The sequence below is a fragment of the Diospyros lotus genome, chromosome 3 (genome assembly GCF_014633365.1).
Source record: "Diospyros lotus cultivar Yz01 chromosome 3, ASM1463336v1, whole genome shotgun sequence".
Lineage (NCBI taxonomy): Eukaryota > Viridiplantae > Streptophyta > Magnoliopsida > Ericales > Ebenaceae > Diospyros > Diospyros lotus.
In genome coordinates this window covers 2,542,696-2,564,580 of record NC_068340.1, presented here as the reverse complement: position 1 = coordinate 2,564,580, position 21,885 = coordinate 2,542,696, and the positions used below count along the sequence as shown (strand labels likewise).

General features: G+C 38.6%; 1 protein-coding gene and 1 long non-coding RNA gene across 2 annotated transcripts; one reads left to right on the top strand and one right to left on the bottom strand.

Moving 5' to 3' along the window:
- Positions 1–1,836: 1,836 nt before the first annotated feature.
- Positions 1,837–20,502, bottom strand: LOC127796744 (cytochrome P450 CYP82J17-like). The gene is given in 4 exon segments (XM_052329099.1): positions 1,837–2,058; positions 2,142–2,603; positions 19,566–20,303; positions 20,305–20,502. Coding segments are annotated over 4 exon segments (1,560 nt in total). The 3' UTR covers positions 1,837–1,896.
- LOC127796745 (uncharacterized) lies at positions 10,065–20,659 on the top strand. Its single transcript, XR_008022072.1, has 2 exons — positions 10,065–10,808; positions 20,341–20,659. It is a non-coding gene; the product is annotated as an uncharacterized LOC127796745 (long non-coding RNA).
- Positions 20,660–21,885: the final 1,226 nt, after the last annotated feature.

Genomic DNA, 21,885 nt, shown 5'->3' with positions numbered 1-21,885 from the left:
AAGGGGAAAAATGGCTTCCCATGGCCGCCGACAGCCATGGCTGGGTATGTGTTGAAGTTTTTTTTTTAATAAAAATATGGATAGCAGACGTGAATATTATGAGTGACGTGGCAGCGTGACGAGGCAAAATTAACGTCTCAGTTAGCGTCGGTTAAGTTAGGGACTAAAAGTGTATAAAATTATTTTGTTCAGGGATGAATAGTGAGCACAATTTAGTTGAAATCCTTAAAGTCATTTTCTTTATTAGTTCAGGGACTAAAAAATACATTAAGCCATGGTAACGTGGCAGTGTTGAGGAGTGACTTGTCGATAACGTGGCAGCGTGACGAGGCAAAGTTAACGTCTCAGTTAATGTCGATTAAGTCAGGGACTAAAAGTGTATAAATTATTTTATTTAGGGATGAACAGTGAGCACAATTTAATTGATATCCTTTAAAGTCATTTTTTTGATTAATTCAAGGACTAAATTATATATTAAGCCTAATTTTTTTAAAGAAATACTTGGCAATAAAAGGTTATGATAGCTTTCTCTATCAATAAGGATATAAACTCTTATGCAACGAGTTTATACATAAATTTTTTAGAAGAATTTATAATTAACTCAAAATAAATTTTTATGTATTTACTAATATATATAACAAGTGAGTTCTTACGCTTATTTGATGATTTCTTTTGCTGAGCTCTTGTTTATTAAAAAAAATAAATATAGTACTGGTACTATCACATAAACTCAAGTGCAAATATTTATGATTAATTAATAGAACCTCTGCAATATTAGAATCATGAACCCAAGTGCAGCGAGAAGAGCTTAATTAGAGCCTGACCCTCATTCCTAAACCTCTTTAGCACCAGAGCAAAACTCTTCTTCAATCTGGGTAATCATGCAACAATCTTCTTTAATTTTCAGCTATCAAGTTTATTACAACCCCATATTAAGAGTCATCTTTTGTTATGACTCGAATTTAGATTACAAGGGAGTATCCCCTAATTGTTGTAGTCTATTCTCCGAGAGTAATTCTCCAAGAGAAGGCATCGTTCTTGAGAGAAAAAGCTCTCCTCGATGACCTCAGGAATAGTTCTTTTGGGAGAAATTTTCTCGGAGAAACAACACATACGCCACAAATACACCCAATCGAGCCAACTTCTTGACTGGAAAAGAAAACAAAAAAACTTTTTCTCGAAGAACTTTATCACCTTTTCTCGAAGAACTTTATCTCTCGTTGTCCCAAACAATGTGGACTACCTAAAATATAGGCTCTCCTTCCTTCGGAGAGTCATTCATTCGTAGGAAGAGAGGTCCTTAGTAGGCCTTTTTTCCTAACTTAACTCTAGGATAACATTGTGCACGACTAGGACACTACTGTGCTTTGTGGCCAAAAGAGCACCACATTCCCTGTGCATACATGCTATGTGTCCTAGTCACGGCCAAAGGCTATAAATATTCCTAAAACCTGTGTTTGAGGAGCTGTTTTTGGCCTCTCAATCATAGCACCTGCACAATCTCACTTTTTCCTAAAGAACCTTTATTTACATTTCACCTGCATCTTAATTTCACCATGACTTCTTTTGACTTAAGTATTAGAAGGCCGCACTGGAAAAATCTCCCGTGCCTTCTGACTTACTCCTGTCTTGCAAACCAATTCTCCCAAACCACTTTCGCCTCGATAACAAATCAAGTCTTCTTTCTTGGCACTCTCTCAAATGACCTTGTCCTCCCGTCAAGTTCTGCCAACTTTTGAAGCTTCTCTTGGTATATAAATTTTAATTGTTATTTTCGAACAACACTTATAAAATTGTGAGTCCCATTAAGAAATATTAAGTCTTAATATCATTCCGTTATAACATGGTAGGTATTTATTCATTCTAATAGACTTACGCATGCATATTCAACAATGATCATATATACAATTCATAACTAAGACGGGGGGTTATCAGTACTTCCAATGGAGTCGCCTTCGGCAAGGTGATGCCAAACCCTTCCGCCATGTCCACTGCTTCATCTGACTTGGTCGCCATCTCAAAACCCTGAAGTAATCGAGCCGCCGTCAAGTGCGTCACCTGTCAAAAGTAATCAATCACAGATAATAATCAGTTTTCGATGCTCAATTCGATAATATGTTGAAAAAGATAAAAGATGGCACCTGAGTAGCAAGTGTGATTCCGGGGCAGGACCTTCTGCCGGAGCCAAACGGTACGAACTCAAAGTGGTGGCCGGAAGCATCGACTTCCGAGTGGCTCGACAAGAACCTCTCCGGCCTGAACTCGTCGGGATCGGACCAAATCCGAGGGTCCCGGTGCAGCTTCCAGACGTTGACGAAGAGGCGAGTGCCTTTGGGAACGTGATAACCTCCCACTCGGCAGTCTTCGGAGGCCTCGTGCGGCACGGCTATCGGCGCCGGCGGGTACAGGCGCAGCGTTTCCTTGACAATGGCTCGGAGATAGGGCAGGTTCACGATGTCGGATTCTTCAACCCATCTGTCTTTGCCCACTTTGTCGTCCATCTCTTGCTGAGCGAGCTTGAGGGCGTGTCTGTTGTTGAGTAATAGGGACAAGAGCCATGTCAAGTGGACAAATGTGGTTTCCGAGCCTGCTAAGATGAGGTCCTGCAAAGTGGAGAAATGCTATTTAGATACAAAGTTTTAACATTAGTTGTCTGTACTTTATTGTACTAGGCCATATATGTAATTTCTCGGTTACAAAACGATACTAAATATATTTGTTGTAGTTTCACTTCAAATTTTGGTCGGTATCCACTGAAAGTTTAAGATACTAATGTATCGCTCAGTATGGTCCCCAAACAGTTTTTTTTTCCTCACTCTAGATAATCTAGTCATTTATTTTATAAGTTCAAAACGATATGTTATAGTATTGCCCGGCAGTGGTGTCATACCATACAAATAGCAAATCGAGTACCTTATCTGATATGGTACTTCTAACCATGGTTTTGACACTTCGTGTCACATTTAGGTTTAATAGTTAGAAAGTCAATATCAATGTCATACCATATCAATAATAAATTTGGTATTTTGATATTGTTGTGAGGTGCTCTAATTTTTTTTTAAATCTATGAATCATAGTTTTTTGGATAATCTCAAGGACAATAGCCTCCTGGGCCCCCTGAAGGGTCCCTTAGGAATGGCCTGGCCTTATTCATTTTGCTAAGTTCGAAGACACTCTTTGGGTCTCCCAGACAAAAGCCATTTGGTGGCCCCAAAACCCTTTTCGGGACCACCCAGGGATAGCCATCAGGACTTTGCTCTGAAGATATCCTTAGACCCTTTAGCCTTTTTTTGCATATGTTTCTTGATGCATCTTTCAGACCCATTTGTGGGTCCCACATATTCGCCTATAAATATTAATCTCTTTGAAAGCATAAGGATCTATTTCCCAACTCTCACGAGTCATTTGGATCTAACCCTATCTCTCTAAAACTTAGTCGGAACACTCTTGATTACTTTTTGGGACTTACAAGAGACATTACATCACATATAAATTGGACATAAGACATTCACGTGCATTTTCTGAGACATCACATTTGGATTGTTGTCTAACTTAGGCATCAAAAAGCTCGCGTGGGGGAGCCTTCCGTGTGCCTTTCTAACGTCCTTTGTGTTCGCAGGCTATGGCAAAATCGTGATCCCCAAGGAGTCTAGAGGAGAATAGTATATATTGAGGATAGATAGGTAAGGAAAGAAACAATATCAGTTGGATACCTTCTGGATTTAATGTTGGCAAAGAACTCCCAAGTTAGGCGTGTTTGACCTGGGGTAATCCGAGGATGGGTGACCCCCCTAGGAAGTTCGCGTAGGCCCATCATGGTAAATTATCCTGGACCTTTCTATCGCTCGATGCGGGATATTACAGGTGGTATCGGAGCCGACCCTTGGCGAATGAGGTCAGATGAGGGCGGGGAGTGGCGCCGGGGCTCGAGGGCCTGTACAATGAGCGGCTTTTGGCAGGCCATCTAGGATGGCAACCCTTAAGGGGAGGAGATCTGGGACCAGTTGTAAGGTCGCATGACGAGGACGTCATGTGCTCAAGAGGGGGAGAATGTAATACCCTGGAAGCCCAGATGAGAATAGTATATATCGAGGATAGGTAAGGAAGGAAACAACACCAACTGGATACATTTTGGGTTGAATGTTGATAAAAAACTCCTAAGTTAAGTGTGCTTGACCTGGGGTAATCCAAGAATGGGTGACCCCCTTGGGAAGTTCGCGTAGGCCCATCAGGGTAAGTTATCCCGAACCTTCCTATCGCTCGATGCGGGATGTTACAATCCCTATGTTGTCGTCCTGAAGACCCTTTTCGGGCTCCAATTGTTTTGGCCTTCTAGGACTACAACTTTGACCCAGTTGATCTCACCGATAACATCTCAGATTGACGCAGCGTGTAGCGTATGTGTAGAGAACTAACACACGAATGATACTCTCAAAGTCACAAGTTTCAAGCATCGAAACTTGGTCTTGAGTAAGAGAAGAAAATTGAATAGGTTATTGAAAAATTGAAATCGGGAAAACTATTTACAAGCCTTAAAATCTAAGTACTTATAATGCTCGGCCACCCCATGATAGTATTGTAAATAAAAACCAATTAGAATTCTAATAGAAATAAAACCATAAAAGCCAAATGTAATACCCTAAGAGTCCAGAGAAATGTAGTATATATCAAGGATAAATAAAAAATAAAACAACATCAGTTGGATATCTTTTGAACTGAATGTAGGTAAAGAACTTCTGGGTTAAGTGTGCTCGGGCTGGGGAAGCTCAAGAATGGGTGACCCCCTGGGAAGTTCATGTGGGTCCATCAAGGTAAGTTGTTTCGGTCATTCCTATCGCTCGATGCGGGATGTTACAGGTGGTATCAGAGCCAACCCTTGGAGAAGGAGGTCCAATGAGGGCGGGGGGTGGCGCCGGGGCGAGAGGCTTGATCAAGGAGCGGCTCTTAGCAAGCGTCTAGGATGATAGCCTCCAAATGAGAGAAGATCTGAGACTAGTTGTAAGATCGCATGATAAGGACGTCATGTACTTAAGGGAGGGAGAATATAATAACCCAAGAACCTAGAGAAATGTAGTATATATCGAGAATAAGTAAGGAAGGAAATAACACTAGCTAGATACCTTTTGGGCTGAATGTAGGCAAAAAACTCTCGGGTTAAGTGTGCTTAAACTGGGAAAGTTCAATGATGGGTGACCTCTTGGGAAGTTTGTGTGGGCCCTATCAGGGTAAGTTGTTCCGGTCCTTTTAATGCTCGATACAGGATGTTACACCAAATATTGCTCAACTATATCTAGCTAGCTCCGAGTGTTCCTTACATGCATCAGCTTGTCGCGCAACATTATTATGGTGTACATAAGCCTTGCCACGACGCTCGGCTCCAAAATAAAGTCAGTATTTAGGAGTCCTGGGTGAACTAGGAATTTGCGCCTGCATAAATTTTGGCCACCTGTTGGCACCATTCCCTAGTGGATGGGTCCCAAATTTGAAAGTGTAGGCAAGTGTCTTCTGGACTTCGAAGCCAACTCTCTTTGTCCAGGTCGCTCTGTTGGTTGCGAGCCAAATTATTAACAACCCGATTTCAGTCATGGTGCCTTTCTAATTCAGCTTGGGTTTTGGCTTTCTCCTTCGCTTCCTATTTGGCCTTGCTAGCCTATATGACAACCTAAACCCTTGGACTCAATGGGGATGCTAGTGCAATCTCCTATTCCTCAATAATCATGCTAGTATGAAGGGGAGACGGCGAGAGATCTATCATGGGAAAATAAAAAAAGTTATCTAAGAACGGGTCCATAAAAGTTCTCGTTGTGCTAGGCCCCTCGCCATCCAATCTGGCCTATTTGTGCCCTTGGGCCTGTTGGATCTTTCCTTCCTTAGCTTCTCCTAATAAATGAGGGGCTTGAGCAGTCTGCAATTGAGTCTTTTAAAAGGCCTCTCACGCCTATTGCTTTGATTCTCGTTGTCTGCTTAACACAATCCTCTTGAGCCGCTTCATATCTACACAATGAAACCATCATAGCAATTATCAAAATATATTGGGGCAAAAAAAAAAAAGCAAAATGCAAAATAAAAGAGATGAGGGTCAGGGTGAACACTCCTAGGGTCTGACTGTCCTTCGTACCCATTTTCCTCCTTGACCGTATTCGAGTCCCTTGTAATATTCACATTTTCATCCTTATTCTCTTCTTTCCCATTATCATCTAACAAAGAGGATAAAGGGGACGCAACCGCTTGGGATCCAATCGACTCTGAAAGGCTAGCGTCATCACACTCTTTAGCAACCATCCATCTTGTCTCAATAAGGCATGTGTCATTTATTCAATTTGATAAAACTACTGGACCTTTTTTAGCCAGTTTATTTATTTCATCTTGTTGATCCTTCACCAATAAATCAAAGTCTGACTAATCATATCTCGCACTCCTTATATTTTTAATACACAAATATCGTGATGACCTCCAACATCCTGCGGGCGATGTGGCTACCAACCACCTAGTATCAAAATTATCTATTTTTTGAGATTTATTCCTAAATAATTTAATCTTATAATGGGTCCTTTGGAGGGACACGAATTCATTTTGCCCTCTAATGGTGCTAGCGCGATAAAAGCAACACAAAAGGAACGTAGTGGGTTCCACCCCTCATTCCTTGCACAATATAAAAAATCCCATCAACATGGCCCAACCATTGGGATGCAATTGCCAGTGTTAGTATTTCCTCTCTCAAAAACTATATCCCAAAAGGGTGCAATGGAATCTTAAGTCTTACCCACAAGCTATCTAAATGTATCACTATTGATCCTCCCTTAACGGTAGCAATTTGCTCCTCTTTCATAGGACCCCTTGTGTTCCATGAGTCAGAGATATAGAAAGATAGTGGGAAATCTGTGGCAATTCTGCCTCTTAAAATTGAGGGTTTTATCCGTAAGAGATGATAATCTCAATAGGGGGTTGCTCAAAAGCCATTTTAACTTAAATGAGTTGAGTTTTTGGTGAGCAAAATCTTCCGGTGAGCAAAGAGTCTCTAAGATGATTAGAAGTCTCCGGGAAGCTCTGAATGACTCTAGTTCTTCAAGAGAAAAATGTGGCTTATTGGGAACCACTTCTTATTTATAACCCAAGGCCAAACGTCGTGAGTCCCTCAGAGATTCTCCCTTAATGAGTCATCGAGCACCCACCTTTATTTTACTTTTTCTTTCGTCTTTGAGCCCAAGGCAAGAGTGGGGGAGCTATTGTTGTGGGTGCTCTAAAATTTTTCTAATTTTATGAATCATAGTTACCTGAATAGTCATTGGGACGATAGCCTCCCAGGCCCCCCAGGAATGGTTTGACCTCATTCATTTTGCTAAGTCCAGAGACACTATTCAAGTCTCCTTGACAAAAGCCATCCGGTGGCCTCAAAGCCCTCTTCAGGACCACCCAAGGATAACCATTGGGACTTTGCCTCGAAGACATCCCCAGGCCCTCCAACCTCTCTCTGCATATGCTTCTCGATGCATCTTCCAGACCCATCTGTGGGTTCTTACATATTCGTCTATAAATATTTGTCTCTTCGAAGGCACAAGGATCTTTTCCCCAACTCTCACGAGTCATTTGGATCTAACCCTGTCTCTCTGTAAAACTCATCTAGAATGCTCCTAACTACTCTTTGGGACTTACGAGAGACATTACATCACATATACATTGGACATAAGACATTCCCATGCATATTCTTGGACATTACTTTTGGATTGACGTCTGACTTAGGTATCAGAGGGCTCGCGTGGAAGAGTCTTCCGCATGCTTTTCTGACGTTTTTTGTGTTCGTAGGCTAAGGCAAAATTGTGATCCTTGAAGGCTCATCTCCCCAAGGACACTTTGGGGTATCCTTCCATTGTCACCCCAACGACCCTAATCGGGCAAGCTATCTCAAATGCCTCGAACACCCTTTCGACTCTAGTTGTTTTGGCTTTCTAGGACAACTCTGATTCAGTTCAGACCCATTTGACCTCGCCAGGAATATCTCAAACCCTCAACTCTGGTGAAGGACTCTGCTCTGACTAATTCCAAACAAATAAATGTAATTATTATAGTTTGGAAACAACAAATATGATATTAACAATTATGGTTTTAACATTTCATATAACACCGAGTATTGTGTAATAACCTCTAGGAGAATATGTAGTTCTCTTGGAGAAGGCACACTAGTGTAGTTCTCCAGGAAAAAAAAACACTCTTAACTCTAAAGGAAACATTATCCTTCTAGAGATGTGTCAGTTGTTAAAGGGGATTAAACAGCACACAGTAACATAAGGACATTTTCTCGAACAACTCAAACGTAGTAAATAACTTGTTATTGCCCTAAGCAATGGTAGCTCGTCTTAAGGTTCTCCTTTTCCCTGAAGAATCACTAGGTTCACACTCCTTAGGGGGCGGGGGGGCGATTCTTTTTAAGCCTAATCCATGCTTAACTTTGGGTAATTTTATGCACACCTTGTGCATGTGTGCCATGTGACCCATTATCGATATCTTGAGGGGTATAAATACCCACTACCTTTTATTTACAAGGGGACAAGCAAATCACGACTATAACACCTGAAACAAGTACACTAAACCTCTAGAAAAACACACCAACCTCTCATACTTAAGCTTAAGTACATCATGAAGTTGCTTATTCCACTGCTTGTTCGAGCCTATAATTACTTTTTCAAGGGACATATATAAGCCTATCTAGCTTTCTCCATAACAGCGGTGCGAGTTCTCATATGGGAAGGAATATTTCCCTCCCTTGTGGACTAATGGTCACCTTACATTCACTGCCTTGCTCTACTTTGCCTTGATCTTCTCGTACTTTTAATTTTAATTGTTATATTTTTTACACCACTAAGTTTTAACACTTTGCGTGGGGTTCAACTTTGATAATCAAAACTCTATGTCTAATTCCAAAATTAAAATCTACTGGAGTGAGAATAATAGTTTACCTAACGAACAAGGGTAAATTACAATAACCACCCGGGAGGTTTAATGTAATTATAAAAATATTTCTTACATTTTAAAAATAGCAATAACCTCTCATATTATTAAACAAATGGGTAAAATTACTATTTTACCCCTCTCTCTCTCTCTTCTTCTTTTTTATCTCTCATCTCCTCTAAATTTAAAAAATAAAAAATAAAAAAATAATTAGTGGCCGCCTACTGCCTATTGTGAGGAACCATTAGATTTGAACTCCGGTTCTATTGCAAGCCCAGAAGTTTACATAGATGCATAAAGTTGTTTCGGGTTCAATCAACCCTCCGAATTTAGTTTTGAATCAAACCCTATTAGGGTTCGATCATTGATAAAAAAAAAAAAAAAACAAGAAAAAGAAAAAAAGTTACATCACATTGTACAACAGCAAGACGGTTGGTAGCAATAGTTGCACAAGTGACGATAAGGGCAAATGTGATTGGATCGCAAAAAGAAAAAAAAAAACTTCTCAAAGATGAAAATGGAGGCAAACAAACATTTAGTGGCCAAAAATAGGATAGCGTGACAAATAGTGTTAGAAGAGAGCATGGGCAAAAAATGGCAATTACCATTCAGTCCCATAGAGAGAAGCTTTTAAAAATGAGGGTAGTTTGATTATTTGGAAATATATTTAATTAAAATTAAGATAGAGAGAAATTGCAATAGAATATTAAATTTCAAAAATATTTATTATATTTTCTCAAATATTAAAAAGATAATTTTTATAATTATTTTAAATTTTAAAGATATTACATGTATTCTAATAGATTTTTTTAAATAATTGTAATAGATAGGGATCTGTATATATGACCACAAACATAAAGCTCGGGAAACTTTAGTCAGCTGAGTTGGGTTATGTTTTGAAACTATGGACAAAGCTGACAACATTATGATTGAAAATGATATGACCTATTAATATTTATTAATGAAAATAAAAAAAATCATAATTAGAAACATATTATTTTAAAATTGTATATGAATTGTTAAATACTAAATATTTTATCATACTTAAAATAATACTGTGTATTCGAAGACTCGCAAGACGTACGCACCATTAGGGTTGCCTTGACGATGGTGTCGCGTGTGTGACCATAAGTGAAGCTCTCATCAATTTTAGACAGCATCACATCTATGAAGTCTTCTTCCTCATCTCCGGCGACCCTCCGGCGATGCTCTTCGATCCATTTCTCGAACACCCAGTCCAACTCCGTTGCAATTCGCTTAAATTCCTTCAACTTTCCGAACAAATCCACCCATCTCAGCGGCGGAAACGGGATCAAATCTGACAGCACAAAATCCCCAGTCAAATACATAAACTCCTTGATCACTCTCCTCATGTGGCTCGCCGCCTCTGAATCTGTTTCTCCTGCGAAGTCGCCGTGGTATCTCTTCCCGGCGATCATCCTAACGATTATGTTCAGAGTCAGTCGCTCGAGCCACTCACTCATTACCACCTTCCCGGGGCAATCCTTGTAGAGCTCTTTGACGCTAGTCTCCACCTCTGAAACCCTCACTCTCTTCAGCATCTCAAGCCGGCTCGCCGAGAGCAGCTCGACGACAGTGAGCCGGCGCATACGCCGCCACAATGGGCCATAGTTGCCGAAGCCGATGGAGGCCGAGTTGTAGCCAAGGTACTCGGCGTGGCTGGAATGGGGGCGGTTGGCGAAGATTTTGTCGTTGGTGGTGAAGCAGTCCTTGATGGCTTCCCAGCTGTTGACGACCAGCATGCGGTGGACGCCGAGACGGAGGGTGAAGATTGGGCCGTATTTGTCGGCCATGGAGGCGAGCGTCCGGGCGAGGGGGGTCCGGTCGCTGAGGAGGTGGAGGTGGCCGATGACCGGCCATGCGCCGGTCACTTCAGGCAGCGACTTGCCGTTGCCGTTGGTCTGATGCTCTTTGTGAGGCCTTCTTGATGATATCCATAGATTAAACAGCAAAATTAGAGCTAAAAGGCCAGGAATGAGTAGTAATTGAGAAAGGGAATCCATGTTTGACAGCAAGCATTCAAGATCCGATTCCTTCCGACTCAGACTCCACTTATTACTCTCTTCCAATAATGTCATGGGTCCATCTCTTATTTATTAATTATATAACTTTGACTTGTCAATTGAATGAAAGATGCTTGGGTGAGATCAGTGTATGAGTAGTTGAGAAGTTGTCTATTCGATTTGATCGAAATTAGATTCGATTAGATCGAAATCGGACTTTATAGAAGTTTCTCTTTGCTTTCACCAACCCATAAGTTGATGAAATTAGCCCAATAAGAGTTAGAGCCTGTTTGGTAGTGGTTTTAAAACATATTATGATAAGGATTCTTTTATGATAATAACCCTTTTTACGTACGAAAAGATTGCATATGTTAAAAAGTTATTATAGTAAAAAATTATAAATAATTAAAATAATAATGATTATTTTATTTTAATGTGTCATGGACGAATACCTACTTAATAAACCTAATGAGAAACCCTCAGCAAATCTTGAAGAAAACCTAGAAGGGAAGACTCAATGGAAAAACGACTTTGGATAAAAAGATTCACCTAATAAATATACATCATAAGAAATTCATGAAGAAAAAACTCAAAAAATATACATATAAAACATAAAAAGTCTCAGGCCAGAAGGTCGAGAGACCTTCTCAAGAGGTCTCCAAGAGAATCTTGATAGCTTCTTTCTAGAGAGTTCTTCGAAAAAATTTCAATAGACTCTTCGTGAAATGAGCTTTAGGAAAATTATGAAATTTCTCATATTTCTTGTGAAAAAAGCGCAAAAGAGTGACTTCGAAAATCTCCTTAGAAACCTTACAAAAAATAAGACTTACTTGCAAAAGTTCAAATTTTAATTGATCTTAAATTTTCAATAATATTTATCACAAATTCCCCACAGCCTAACTATAAATAAATAAGTTCGCATTCTTTAAAGATAAGTCACTTCAGCTCATAAAAAAAAAACGTTGTCATAATTAATTTTAAGTTTTACATTGAATCAGATCGAAAATCAATTATGATTAATATTAGAACCAAGATTCCTCAGTCTTGGACTAAACTGGTTGGTCAAAACCAAAATTTGATTACTCGTGCTTGTACCCTTCATCCATTCCAATAGGATTTCTAGGCCAACTATCATCCTCGTATGGAAATTGCTCGATATATATGTCTTTGTGATGTTTAATATATTTTTTTTTACGTTTATATAAAATATTAGTGTTTATAAGTATCATAAATTTTTTTTGGAGAAATACTTGGCAATAAAAGGTTATAATAGCTTTTTCTATCAATAAGGATATAAACTCTTATGCATCGAGCTTATACATAAATTTTTATGTATTTACTAATATATATAATGAATGAGTTATTATGCTTTTTTTTTTTTTTTTTTTATTCGCTTAGGGTGTTTGAATTTCGTCCGACTAATTCCCTGAGACGGGTAACCTTCCCCTTGATGTATTTTCGGATAAATTCAAATGCGAACACAATTTATATACACTCAGAACTGGATATTTAGAGCAATCCATACAAGATTTAAATTTTTCAGTAAACATTTGCATTGATTTGAATCCTAATATTTTGTATGAAACTTCAGGTACTTTATCCCTATATTGGCCCCGTTTGTTGCAGCTTAATTAAAGAAATTATAGTTTCTAACTTCTTAAATTATAGCTTCTAAAACTTAGAATAAGTTGTGAACTTGTTTGTTACAACTTCTCAGAAGTTGTAGTTAAACAGTTGTGGTGTTTGATATCATAAGCTGTAAAATACCTTATTTTTGTATAATTGTCCATATAATACCCTTAATAGTTATAGAATGATAATTTAAAAATTAATTAGTGTATATGTATAAGTTTCAAGTGTTATAAAAAAAATAATTAGTGTATAGAGAGAAAGGGAGATGGCGAGAAAGAATAAGAGATTTGAAAATGGAGATGGCGGTGGAGAAGAGAAATCCTTGATTGCGTGATAGAAGAGTAATTATTTGTTAAAAATAGAGACAAAATTGTCAAAAAAATGTAACTGTTTAATCAAAAGTTGGGGTACCCCAACTTCAAAAAAATCAGCTTCTACCCATTCTAAAATCTAGTAGAAGGTATAAACTAAAATTTTAAAAGTTAAAACAAACTTTACATACCTATTTTTTTTAAACTAAAAGTTAAAAGTTACAGCTACAAAATGACCCATTATGCTTGGGGGGGGGGGGGGGGGGGTTTATTACGCTTAGTTGATAATTTATTTTGTTGAGTTCTTGTTTATTAAAAAAATAAATATAGTACAGGTACTATCACGTAAACTTCAGTGCAAATATTTATGATTAATCAATAGTAAAACCTCTGCAATATTAGAACCATGAATCCAAGTGCAGCGAAAAGAGCTTAATTAGAGCCTGACCCTCATTCCTAAACCTCTTTAGCACCAGAGCAAAACTCTTCTTCAATCTGGGTAATCATGCTGTAGCAAAACTCTTCTTCAATCAGGGTAATCATGCTGTGTGAACATAACAATCTTCCTTAATTTTCAGCTACCAAGTTTATTACAACCCCATATTAAGAGTCATCTTTTGTTACGACTCAAATTTAAATTAGGAGTGATACTATCCTCTAATTATTGTAGCCTATCCTTCAAGAGTAATTCTTTCGAAGAATGGTATCATTCTCGAGAGAAAAAGTATTTCCAGAGGACCTCAAACACTTTTTTTAGGAGAAATTTTAAACAACACATACGCCACAATACACCCAATCGATCCAACCTTTCAGTCAAGGAAAAACACAGGAAAACCTTTTTCCGAACAACTTTATTCCACGTTGTCCCAAACAATGTGGACTGTCTAAAATACATGTTCTCCTTCCTTTAGAAAATCATTCATCCACCTGGGTGATGGGGGTTTCTTACTAGACCCTCTTCCGAATTTAACTCTGAAACAATACCATACCAGGGACGATTAGGACAACACCATGCTTTGTGGCCAGGAGAACACTGCATTCCCTATGCATACATGTCACATGTTTCAGTCACAATCGAAAACTATAAATACCCTTATAACCTTTGTGTTCGAGGAGCTTCTTTCGACCTCTCAACCATAGCACCTGCACAATCTCACTTTTCCCTAAAGAACCTTTCACTTACATTTTGCTTGCATTTCACCTGCATCTTAGTTTCACCATAATTTCTTTTGACTTAAGTATTAGAGGGTCTGCGCTAGAGAAATTCCCCGTGCCTCCTGACTTGCTTTCGTCTTGTAGACCAATTCTCTCAAACCAGCTTAGCCTGGACTGCAAATCGAGCCTTTTCCGACACTCCCTCAGACGACCTTGTCCTCCTGCCAAGTTCTGAAGCTTCTCTTGCTATACAAATTTTAATTGTTGTATTAGAACAACAACACTAATAAAATTGTGAGTCCCACTAAGAAAAACTAAGTCTTAATATCATTCGGTTATAACATGGTAGACATTTATTCATTCTAATTTACTTACCCTTGTATATTCAACTATGATCATATATACAATTCATAACTAAGACGAGGGGTTAGCAGTACTTCCAATGGAGTTGCCTTCGGCAAGGTGATGCCGAACCCTTCCGCCATGTCCACTGCTTCATCTGATTTGGTCGCCATCTCAAAACCCTGAAGTAATCGAGCCACCGTCAAGTGCGTCACCTGTCAAAGTAATCAATCACATATAATAATCAGTTTTCGATGCTCAATTCGATAATATGTTGAAAAAGATAAAAGATGGCACCTGAGTAGCAAATGTGATTCCAGGGCAGGACCTCCTGCCGGAGCCAAACGGTACGAACTCAAAGTGGTGGCCGGAAGCATCGACTTCCGAGTGGCTCGACAAGAACCTCTCCGGCCTGAACTCGTCGGGATCGGACCAAATCCGAGGGTCCCGGTGCAGCTTCCAGACGTTGACGAAGAGGCGAGTGCCTTTGGGAACGTGATAGCCTCCCACTCGACAGTCTTCGGAGGCCTCGTGCGGCACGGATAGCGGCCCCGGCGGGTACAGGCGCAGCGTTTCCCTAACAATGGCCCGGAGATAGGGCAGGTTCACGATGTCGGATTCTTCAACCCATCTGTCTTTGCCCACTTTGTAGTCGATCTCTTGCTGAGCGACCTTGAGGGCGTGTCTGTTGTTGACTAATAGGGACAAGAGCCATGTCATGTGGAGAGATGTGGTGTCCGAGCCTGCTAAGATGAGGTTCTGCAGAGTGGAGAAATGGTATTTAGACACAAAGTTTTAGCATTAGTTGTCTATAATTTATTGTACTAGGCCATATATGTAATGTCTTGCTTACAAAATGATACTAATCTAACGTTTATTAAAATAAATAAGATAAAATTATATCAAAATAAGATCGAAATACTTTTTAAATCAAGATATAAAATAATTAAGGCAGTGTCATAACTGAGTTTTTGTGGCCCTAAGGCGAAATGTACAAAAATGAGCCCTGAGTTGTAGAGTACATTCAAATGTGACGACAACGAGCCACCAATCACAACCCACAAGGGCGAGCAACGGTTGGCAAGCGATCGAGCAGAGCAGCGAGAGGCGATGCTTGTTGGGCGAGTGACGGAGGGCAAGTGACCAAGCAGAGCAGCAAGAGGCGAGCAACGGAGGGTAAGCAATCGAGCAGCGAGCCACCGGCCACGAGGGGGAGGCAAACAAGTGAGGTCGAGCGACCGCCGACCGAGCAGCAAGAGGGCGAGGGATTGGTCTCGAACTTGCATCCTTGTTTCTTCTTCTAGACTACTTCTAGCCTGCTTCATCACTATCATGATTTGTGTTGACTTAAGCATCGAAAGACTCACACGGGAGGCCTTGCGTGTCTTCTGTTGTGGGGTGCCTTAAGAAAATCCAAAAATTCATAGAAGTATTTTGATAGGTCTGGATGACTCTAGAGAGTCTTCAGGGCGAGAGTCCCCCGGAGCCTCCTGAGAGTCTTTGGGACGGTCTAGTCTTAACACCACATAGCTTGAAGACTCACTCAAAGTCTCCCGGGCCCAAGTCACTCGGTGACTCTGAAAAGCCTTCGGATTACTTGGAGGATACTTATCGGGGTACTTTCACCCCGAATATGCCTTTAGGCCCTCTGGCTTCACCTGATGCATCTTTCCCATATAGTCATGAGATTCTTGCCTATATACCATGTGTTACATGAACCCCATCACTAAGCATTTATAAATAGTCGTTTATGCTACAATAAACGAACATTTTTGGACCTTTCACAACTCGCTCACTTTCTCTGAGACCTCAGTCCTGAAGACTTAGACTCTAAATCACATACAACCCATCGAGAGACAACTCCCCCGAAAACCTACATTGAACATATAACGCGCGCATTCTTATTCTCATTCTCATATGCATATTTGCTTTAAGACATCAGTGTTTGACTTAAGCATCAGAGGACCCACGTGGGGAATATCCTCGCTTGCCTTCTGTCTCTGTGTTGCAGACCCTATCGGTGCCGCATCCCCAAAGACCTTTTAGATTCTTTCGAAGACTTTTCAAGACCTTCCAAATTTCGATCCCTCAAAAAGTTTGAAGACCTATCTGGGGACCCCCGAGACCTCAGCTCTCCCGAACAGCGAATCTAGCCCAGCCTCTATTGATCCTCTAAGGGAATCTCAGACCATATTGTTTTCCCAAGGGTTCTATATTGGTTGTTCTCTAAGACAAATAAATCACTACAAGAAAAATCGATTTTAGTGATGGAAAAATTCGTCACTAAAAATAAAAGATTCGTTACAAAAAAGGGCGTCACTGAATTTTAGTGACGAATTTGGACAATCTTGTTGCAGATCTGTGACAGACAAACTTTCCCGTCGCAGATTTGTGACGGGTCACCCGTCGACCCATCATAGATCTGCGACGAGTAGTGTACCCCGTCGCAAATCTGTGACGGGACATCTTTTCCGTCACAAATCTGTGACGAGGTTCTGTACCCCATCACAGATCTGCGACGGGAATACCCGTCACAGATCATTTTAAATAATAAAAAAAATAAAATATTAAAATTAATTTTAAAATAAAATAAAATAAATATTTATCTAATTTATAATATTAATTCTAAATATTTGAATTGAAATTTTATTTCTTTGTTTTATTTTAGATAAAAATGTTAAAATCTATTAATGTGCTCTACATATTTTATAAAAACAAAATAATATTTTTTTCTTAAATACTATTTTAATTTTTAGTATTTAATTACCTACATATTTGAATTAAAATAATTATCTAATTTATTTCATGTTAGTTTTAAATATTTGAATTGAAATTTTATTTATTATTTTTAATGTTTTATGTCAAATAGAATTTTTTGTATTTTTTAATGTGTATATTTTATTTATAACAATAAAAGTAAACTGTATTACATTTAAAAGTAAACCATTAAAAATTACAGTATTACATCAACATTTCCTATGTATTTTATTTAAAATTGCAGTACTACATTTTAATTAAAAGCAAATTATTTTCTATTAAAAAAAAAAAACACAAATAACCATTAAACTAAACTAACACAAAATAACTAAAATTAAACAATACAAAATAATTATCTCAGTGACTGAAATAATGGTGGCAATGGTACCGGAGCAGTAACAATACCGGTGGAAAATAGCAGTTGCAAAAAAATCAAGAGAACCAAGGGGTGAATAGAGAAATGGTGTGAGAATAGGGGGAGGGGGGCGAGAAGGCGTGAGAACCAGAGAGGGAAGGGGGAGAATGGTTGTTCGAGAAGGGATTTTAAACTTAAATCAACGACAGGTCTGGCAGTCCCGTCGCTAATTAGTGACAGGTCTGGCAGTCTCGTCACTAATCAGTGACGGATATGGTAGTCCTGTCACTAATCTGTGACGGGACTGGATGACCCGTCACTAATTAGTGACGAAAATTCCGTCACTGAGATTCTGTGACGGACTATTCCATCACTATATTTTGTGATAGGTAAATCGCCGCTAAAATATTTTTGTGACGGATTTCCGTCACAAATTAGTGACGGGTGGGCCCCGTCACTAAATTGTGATTTTCTTGTAGTGAATTCAATTGTTTGATTCAAACAACAATACCTTCTTGCTGTGTTTTGCCTTGCAATTGCTTTCTCCCACTTTAACATTTTACTGCTTGTTCGAGCCTATAGTTGCTGCTTGAAGGGACATAAGCCTATCGAGTTCTCTCTCAAACAACGGTATGAATTCTCTCCTAGACAACAATATTTTCCTCTCTTTTGGGCTAGTGGTCATCTCACCTTCGTTGCATTGCTGTACTTCACCCTTATCTTCCCATATTATAAATTTTAATTATTAATATATTTTTTGCAACACCACCAAGTTTTAACACTTTGCTTGAGGTTCAACTTTGACCATCAAAAGACTGCCAATAATCACTAGACTATTAAAACACAATGTCACATAAAATATCAAAACTTTACTTCTAATTCTATAATTAAAATCTATTGGAGTGAGAATAATAGTTTACCTAATGGACAAGGGTAAATTACAATAACCACCCATGAGATTTTATGTCATTGTAAAAATCTCTTACATTTTAAAATTAACAATAACCTCTCCTATTCTTAAACAAATGGACAAAATTATTATTTTACCCTTTACTCTTTCTCTCTCTCTCTCTCTCCCCCTCTTTCTTTCTCTTTCTCATCTCCTCTAAATTTTAAAAAAAAATTAAATAAATAACTAGTGGTTGCCTACTGGGAAGAACCATTAGGTTTGAACTCTTTGCATCTGGGTTTGAGAATCGAACCCTCTTGCATTTGGGTTTATTGCAAGCCCAGAAGTTTACCTAAAATGCAAAGGGTTCGCTAGGGTTCAATCAAGTCCTTTGCATTTAAGTTCAAATCAAACCCTAGTAAGGTTTGATCATTGAAAATAAAGAAAGAAGAAGAAGAAAATTTACATCAAGCTTTACAACAGCAAGGCAGTTGGTGGCAATGGTTGGTTGGTAACAACAAACACAATTGGGCCGAAAAAAGAAAAAGAAGAAAAAGAACTTGTCAGTGAAGAGAATGGTGGTGACCATTCAATGGCCCAAAAGAAAAAGGTAACGAGGCTAATAGTGTTAGAAGAGAGTTGGGGCAAAAACTTCTCAACGACAATTGCAATGACCATTCAGTCCCCATAGAGAGAAGCTTTTGAAAATGAGAGTATTTTGATTTTTTAAGAATATTTAATTAAGATTAACTAATAATAAAAGGAAATCGTAACACAACATTAAATTTTAAAAAGTACTTATTATATTCTTTGAAACATTAAAAAAATAATTCATGTAATTATCTTAAATCTTAAATATATCACATGTAATTTTTTTAAATAATTATAATAGATAGGGATCTGTTTATATGACCACAAACATATAAAGTTGAGGAAAGTTTAGTCAACTAAGCAAGTTAGGTTATGTTTTGAAAGTAGGGACAAAGCTGAAAACATTATGATTGAAAATGATATTTATTAATAAAAATAAAAAAATCATGATTAGAAAATTATTATTTTAAAATTGTTTATGAATTATTAAATACTGTATATATATATATATATAAATATTTTATCATACTTAAAATAATACTATACTCGCAAGACGTACGTACCATTAGGGTTGCCTTGACGATGGTGTCGCGTGTGTGGCCATAAGTGAACCTCTCGTCAATTTTAGACAGCATCACATCTATAAAGTCTTCTTCCTCATCTCCGGCGACCCTTCCGCGATGCTCTTCGATCCATTTCTCGAACACCCAGTCCAACTCCGTCCCAATTCGCTTAAATTCCTTCAACTTTCCGAACAAATCCACCCATCTCAGCGGCGGAAACGGGATCATATCTGACAGCACAAAATCCCCGCTCACATACATAAACTCCTTGATCACTCTCCTGAAGTGGCTCGCCGCCTCTGAATCTGTTTCTCCTGCGCAGTCGCCGTGGTATCTCTTCCCGGCTATCATCCTCACGATTATGTTCAGAGTCAGTCGCTCGAGCCACTCACTCATCACCACCTTCCCGGGGCAATCCTTGTAGAGCTCTTTGACGCTAGTCTCCACCTCTGAAACTCTCACTCTCTTCAGCATCTCAAGCCGGCGCGCCGAGAGCAGCTCGACGACGGTGAGCCGGCGCATCTCCCGCCACAACGGGCCATGGTTGGCGAAGCCGAAGGCGGCCGAGTTGTAGCCAAGGTACTCGGCGTGGCTGGATTGGGGGCGGTTGGCGAAGATTTTGTCGTTGGTGGTGAAGCAGTCCTTGACGGCTTCCCAGCTGTTGACGACCAGCACGCGGTAGACGCCGAGACGGAGGGTGAAGATTGGGCCGTATTTGTCGGCCATGGCGGCGAGGGTCCGGGCGAGCGGGGGTCCGGTCGCTGAGGAGGTGGAGGTGGCCGATGACCGGCCATGCGCCGGTCACTTCAGGCGGCGACTTGCCGTTGCCGTTGGTCTGATGCTCTTTATGAGGCCTTCTTGATGATATCCATAGATTAAACAGCAAAATTAGAGCTACAAAGCCAGGAATCAGTAGTAATTGAGAAAGGGAATCCATGTTTTACAGCAAGCATTCAAGATCCGATTACTTCCGGCCTCTAAACCATCTCAGACTCCATTTATTACTCTCTTCCAGTGTCATGGGTCCATCTCTTATTTATTAATTATATAGCTTTGACTTTGTCAAATGAATGAAAGATGCTTGGGTAATATCAGTGTATGAGTAGTAGAGGTGTTTATTCGATTTGATCGAAATTAGATTAGATTAGGTCGAAATCGAACTTTATAAAAGTTTCCAATCGGGGATTGGATGGTTAAAATTGGGATTGGACCCACTTCAAATTCTTTCTTTTTTCTTTGTTTTCAGCAACTCGATTAAGTTGATGAAATTAGCCCACTAAAGTTAGAGCTTGTTTGGTAGCAGTTTTAAAGCGTGTTATTACGTGGGAAATATTGCATATGTTAAAGGTTATTATCGTCAAAAACTATAAATAATTAAAATAATTATTATTATTTTATTTTTGATGTGTCATGGACCTAGACTTAACGAGAAATCTAAAGAAAAATCTTGAAGAAAACCTAGACAGGAAGACCCAATAAGAAAAAGACTTTGAGCAAAAAGATTCATTCAATAAATATGTATCATAAGAAGCACGTGAAGAAAAAGCTCAAAAGATGGATATAAAACATAAAAATTCTCGGGGTAAAAGGTCTCGAGAGACCCTCTCGATTGAGAGGTTTTCGAGAGAATCTCAACAGACTCCATGTGAAATGAGTTTTAGGAAAATTATGAGGTCACCGAGATAAGTCTCTCTTGAGATATTTCCAGTGAAAAAAGCAAAACTAGATGACTTCAAAAATCTCTTTAAGAATCACACAAAGGATAAGACTTTTTTACAAATGTCTCAATTTTTATCAATCTTTGATTATTAGAAATACTTATCACAAACATCACAGCCCAACTATAGATAAAGAATGTCTCATTCCTCAAAGGTAAGTTACTTCAACTTACAAAAGAATTATGTTATCTCTTTTAAATACAAAAATTTCACTTAACTATCGAAATATTTGTCGAGAAATGTCCCATGATCATTTTCTTTCTTACAAAAATTCTAACGAGTTGAAGACAATTCTCTAATATCTAAATTATATTATTGTATCTAAACAACAACATTTATAATAATTCTTATTATTATGTGCTTTTAAGATAAAAATAAAGAATACTTAAAAAATAGAATGTTGATTTTGTATCCATATGTTGGGACCAAAATAAATTGCAAATACTTAGATTAATAATCTCTATATTATATAATATTACAAAAATATTATTTAAATTTGATATTTATAGTGACCTTATATATTAATATTTATTATGTGTCATATTTAATTAAATATATAAAATAAAAATAAAAATATCAAAATTAAGTATTTAAAAAATTTT